Source organism: Procambarus clarkii, chromosome 44 (genome assembly GCF_040958095.1).
Source record: "Procambarus clarkii isolate CNS0578487 chromosome 44, FALCON_Pclarkii_2.0, whole genome shotgun sequence".
Lineage (NCBI taxonomy): Eukaryota > Metazoa > Arthropoda > Malacostraca > Decapoda > Cambaridae > Procambarus > Procambarus clarkii.
In genome coordinates, this window is record NC_091193.1 from 22,355,661 (window position 1) to 22,361,224 (window position 5,564).

General features: G+C 45.4%; 2 protein-coding genes across 2 annotated transcripts; both read right to left on the minus strand.

Annotated features, from left to right (window-relative positions):
- Nucleotides 1-3,104: 3,104 nt before the first annotated feature.
- LOC138350134 (WAS/WASL-interacting protein family member 3-like) lies at nt 3,105-4,304 on the minus strand. The gene has a single exon (XM_069300445.1). The coding sequence runs from the start codon at nt 4,018-4,020 to the stop codon at nt 3,232-3,234; it is 789 nt and encodes a 262-aa protein (XP_069156546.1). The 5' UTR covers nt 4,021-4,304; the 3' UTR covers nt 3,105-3,231.
- Nucleotides 4,305-4,841: 537 nt separating this feature from the next.
- LOC123745154 (late cornified envelope-like proline-rich protein 1) lies at nt 4,842-5,360 on the minus strand. Its single transcript, XM_045725463.2, has one exon. It carries the CDS (start codon nt 5,358-5,360, stop codon nt 4,842-4,844), a length of 519 nt encoding a protein of 172 aa, XP_045581419.2.
- Between the last annotated feature and the right edge of the window lie 204 nt (nt 5,361-5,564).

The window sequence follows — 5,564 nt, forward strand, 5'->3', positions numbered from 1 at the left end:
CAAGATGGCGGCAGGCGAGACATCCCGGTACTCGCCCGTTGCAGCTACGCCGGCCTCAAGGTCGTATAACGAAAGGTATGAGTGGATAGAGAGACAGGCTCGCTGCCTATCTTCTCTGGATAGTGAGGCTCACAGCAAATCTGCAATAGTTTTGCTGTGCCGTCATCGGCGGGGGCCGAGGCGGGCTCAGGGATTGAAGCTAAGGTCAGTGACCTTGCAGACGTGAAGGAGGACGGGTGTCGCGCCACAACAACAGGGAAAATTCGCCAGATTAGCAATTAATTGTGTCACAAGTTGAGCCTAATATGAAGAGCAACAATTTGTAGTCTTAGTGCGCATACGAGCGAAAAGCGACGTTATTTGTAAGAGGGTTGCGCATTCCCAGAATTCTACCTCATACGACAGGTATGAGAGTGATTTATTAACTTTTCCCCCTGTGAGCAAGGCCAGTGACAGTTGTGTTATTTTATCGGCCAATCAGTGAGTAACCAGTGACCAACGTGAATAAACAATGATATTGCGTGTGATTAACGTTGGCTCAACCATTGGAGGCAATAGTCGTTGTTGTAGTCTTCAGCCGCGGTAGCGCATTAGTGCAGACAACAATGGTCTGAAGCTACCCAGGAGGGGGTATGTCCTGCGGAGCGACACACCATCTCCTCACTTATGGGAAATCAACGTTATAGATAGTAGTGGACCTCTCCGAGGACACGTCCCTTAGTGCTTCGAAGGGACGAAGATATTTGTAGATTTCATTGGAAGAGGAGCCTAGTGAGTGATGTGCAACAACATCAAGGATATTGTGAGAATAGAGAAGAGGAGCCCGAGGATATGTCTGACGTAATGGATCAGTTGGTGGAGCAGTGACTGTTAGTGTGGCAGCTGAGACTACAGTGAGCTGGGTGATAAGAAAGGGCTTCCTGCTTTAGAAGTTCCTAGGGAACCTGCAGCATGTTTAGTGACGCAATTTCATGTACCAGGATGCATTAGGAGTATATATATATATATATATATATATATATATATATATATATATATAAATATATGATACGTTTATGTTTGCACTGTAAAGAGCCAGTGAAGTTTAATTTATATGGTGAAGAGAAGCTATTAAATTATTATTATGTTCCAGATGAAGATTAATTACGAAGCCTCATGTTGTGTTGTGAATCAGCTTAGTATGTCAAAGTAACATTATAATTGTCTAGTTTAATCAAGTAAAGCAGCGTTCATTTATTGAAGCTCGAGGTACCATTTATTTTGAAATTAAATGAGGCTAGTAGAGGCAAGCTACTAGCTTGCCTCTGCTAGCTTTCGAATGTGTATATTTTCTTAGTAAATGTTAATATTAATTTTAAACACTGTGTTTCCGTTCTGCTTCTATTTTAATCTATGCCACCTCTGACCTACACGAAAGCCTAAACAATTATCTATTGACCACTGAGTAAGAAGAAAGAAGCTTTGAGAGTTCGGGGAGCGTAGCCTCATACCTGGGAGAGCCACTTTGGATCACTGAACCTTGGAGAAGCCTTCTCCCTCAGCAGTGGGCGTGTGTAGGTGAATACCCCGAGTATTGGGTCGTCATATAATCACCTCAACCCATCTTCCTGTTAAGATAGTACTTTTAGTAGCTATGTGGATTATCGTACACACATAGATGTAATGGAGAATTTGATAATAAAGTTTGATACTATTCACTTTGTAGAATAGGAAACAAATATAGCTAAAAACCAAGCTTAAATATTCCTGTGCCTATTATAGTACATATATGTACTATATTAGGCCTCAGATAGCTTGTATTATGCTTGGGAAGATTATGTTATATTACGTTTTCTTTACAACATCAGTATAACAAATTATCCAGTTTGTCCAAATTCAGTGGTACCGATTTCTACTTTCTAATTACCTTCTATATCAATATATGTACGACGGTCGTCATGGGTACTATAAGTACTACCTAAACAGGAGGATGGACTGTTTACCTTGACACGTTACTTTCTACCTCCTATCCTCTGGGGACGGAGTACTATCCTAGTAAGCCTTCAGGGGGAGTTGCTGAGGTCTCTGTGCTCATGTGTTGGTATACATGGGGGGGCTATCTTCTTGAGGTTATCTTGAGATGATTTCGGGGCTTTTAGTGTCCCCGCGGCCCGGTTCTCAACCAGGCCTCCACCCCCAGGAAGCAGCCCGTGACAGCTGACTAACACCCAGGTACCTATTTTACTGCTAGGTAACAGAGGCATTGGGTGAAAGAAACTCTGCCCATTGTTTCTCGCCGGCGCCTGGGATCGAACCCAGGACCACAGGATCACAAGTCCAGCGTGCTGTCCGCTCGGCCGATTGGCTCCCTAAGTGCTGACTTGAGTACGAGGGTAGAGGAGTGTAGGGGAGAGAGAGAGAGAGAGAGAGAGAGAGAGAGAGAGAGAGAGAGAGAGAGAGAGAGAGAGAGAGAGAGAGAGAGGACTTATCCTCGCAGCTGTAAGTCCTGTGACGGACCCTGGAAACACAAACCGAAACTGTCTCTATTTTCCGTTTGTTACAACTTGTAATAAAGTTGTTACATCTTGGCTTAACGTGTTTATGACGTATTAGAACGTTGTTACAACTTAATATATTGGTTGTTATAACTGGTTAGGAGGTGTTAAAACTTGTTCGAACGTTGTACCAACGTCGTAGTTTCGGTGTGTGTTTGCCGGGGAGGAAGTGAGGTCGGCAGTGACAGTGTCATCAGCATCCCTCTCTGCAGTACATAGTTCCTATTCTCCCCCAGTGACACAGGTGATACGTATTGAGAAGTGATACATATTAACAGGTAATACATATTGACAGGATGAACAACCCAGCGGGTTTTCTTCCTATTGGGGAGTGTTGTACATACTGCTATGGCGGTGTGTCCACTCACAAGGTGAGTGGCGCTGCCCAATAAACTCGCCCCTCGGGGCAAAATTTAAAAAAATTGACACGATACAAACTAACTCCAGCAAAGATTTGAGACAGGAAGTATGAGGCTCATTATAATAGATGATAAATATATTTTCAAGATTTACTCACATGGTATTTCTGAAGCTACTAGACTGTACAAAATGGAGATGCCAGATTACAAGAAACAATAAATTATTATAATTTTCATAAATAGAACAGGTCAGAAGGCAGCAGTTATAAATTATTATATTATCTTAAATTGTGGTCATAATAAAATCAGGATCGTTGTCTTGGGTTGAGAGAAGAAGCTTATGGGGAGGAATATAGACCAGGGGGTGGGGGTACGGGGCTGGGGGGAGGACTGTACCCACCACTTGGGGCTCCAGCGGCTCCGGCACTACCGTCGAATCCAGCTGAACTTGCATCATCTAAAGGTACACCAAACCCACTATCGCCTCCAACGGGTCCTGGAACAGCAGCTTCACCTCCAGCTGCAGCTCCCCCGGTGCCGGTGATGAGTTGCCCATCACCTTGGACCGCGGAGCTGAGGGCACTCTGGATGTCCGTACCATCGGGGAGGGTCGGGTTGTCTCCCTCGTTGTAGTTGACGAAGTACACGTCGGGGCTGCTGGGCGGCGGTGCTGGGACCTCGATGACTCGCTGTGCCTGGTCGGACTGCTTGTTGAGGACGTACACGACGTGTTTCTGGCTGGGCGGCGGCACCACGATGGGCTCAGGGCCTTGACCACCTTCGGGAATACGGATGAACAAGATGTTGTGTTCCACTGTAGGTGGTGGGACCACTGGAGGGGGGCCCAGGGGCTGCTGGTGTTCAGGAGCGTTGAACACATACAGTTTTCTGACCACCTGAGGAGTAACACAGGAGCCGTCCACGTGAAGCACTTCACCGTTCTGACATCCTACAGGAGGAGGTGCTCCAGGAGGAGGTCCTCCAGGGGGAAGTGCTGGACCAGGGGGCGCGGGCAGGCTGTACCCCTGTGGGGCCGCGGATACTGCGCTCACTATCACTGAGAACACAACCTGACAAAAGATGTAAATGATACTAATATGTATTGTGTTGTAACTGTGAAATGACATTAAACAGACCAACAGACTCTCGGAGAACGTTTAGGACCAAGGCCAAGATTCATCAAGCATTCATGCATTCACTTTCGAAACCTGAACATCTTTCAACAATCATTTCAGCTTTATATTCATTAAACAGTTTATGAGCTCAAATCACTACGAGGTTGTTTGATAACCTCGGGTTGTGAAGTTTCGAAGTTTTTTTTCGTACACTGTTTAATAAATTTAAACAAAGCCACTATGATAGTTGAACGATGTACAGGCTTCGTAAGTGAATGCGTAAATGCTTGAAGACTCGTGGCCCAGTAGGCGTGAGCAAAATCGTGGCCCAGAAGTGTGGCAGCCGTGGCCACAAGGATGACTGAGAGTAGTGTTAAAGAATTACTAGATTTACCACTAACAATATAAAATTTTGAATACATTTTTTGCGTGCGCAGATACACGTAAATGCCTTATACTTGTTATCACTTATTAATTAATATACACATATAATTCTTTAATTAAGAGTATCTATTAGACAAATTGAAATTACAGTTAAATTAAGCAAATTTTGCTCAAGCTCTCATTCTGAATAGATCATATTTATAAGTAGCCAATAATGTTTATTCAAGCTTTTTATCAACTATTTCTGGTTGTTGTAATAGATGTAAACGGGTTTCCTGTTAGAGCCAGTGTTGTTATTTACAGTGCAATGATTACGTGCATGTTGTAAATGAGATTGAACAATTCAAGTTATATCATGTAACAAGTAGTTAATATTCCCTCACACCTTACAAAATATCTGACTGAACATGAAATATGTATTTTGGATAATACATATTGCAAACAAGTTTTTATCTTTTTAAAGAGAGACAGTAACGAATGAAAATTTTGTCGGCAGTTTTTGTAAAATACTGTTGTTGTCTTAGCACCCGAGGACAGGCAGGACTCAGGACCTGAGGACAGGCAGGACTCAGGACCTGAGGACAGGCAGGACTCAGGACCTGAGGACAGGCAGGACTCGGGACCTGAGGACAGGCAGGACTCAGGACCTGAGGACAGGCAGGACTCAGGACCTGAGGACAGGCAGGACTCAGGACCTGAGGACAGGCAGGACTCAGGACCTGAGGACAGGCAGGACTCAGGACCCGAGGACAGGCAGGACTCAGGACCCGAGGACAGGCAGGACTCAGGACCTGAGGACAGGCAGGACTCAGGACCTGAGGACAGGCAGGACTCGGGACCTGAGGACAGGCAGGACTCAGGACCTGAGGACAGGCAGGACTCAGGACCTGAGGACAGGCAGGACTCAGGACCTGAGGACAGGCAGGACTCAGGACCTGAGGACAGGTAGTACTCACCAGGAGCTTCATGTTGGAGTGTGATGAGTGTTAAGGTTGTCCGCTGCCTTATATACGTGGCCTCTCACTCCCTGACAATGGTGACCCTCCCAGTGCCCCGCCCACTCTGCCACCATCCAGGCTGGGCACCTCGTTCAGGGACACTCCTCCACTACCATTCTCCTCGTAAGAGATGCAATTCTTCTCTGAAGGTCAACATTTGATTCATTCAAACAA

Coding starts and splice junctions, on each gene's coding strand:
- LOC138350134 (XM_069300445.1), bottom strand. CDS start 4,020: ATGTCATTTCACAGTTACAACACAATACATATTAGTATCATTTACATC.
- LOC123745154 (XM_045725463.2), bottom strand. CDS start 5,360: ATGAAGCTCCTGGTGAGTACTACCTGTCCTCAGGTCCTGAGTCCTGCC.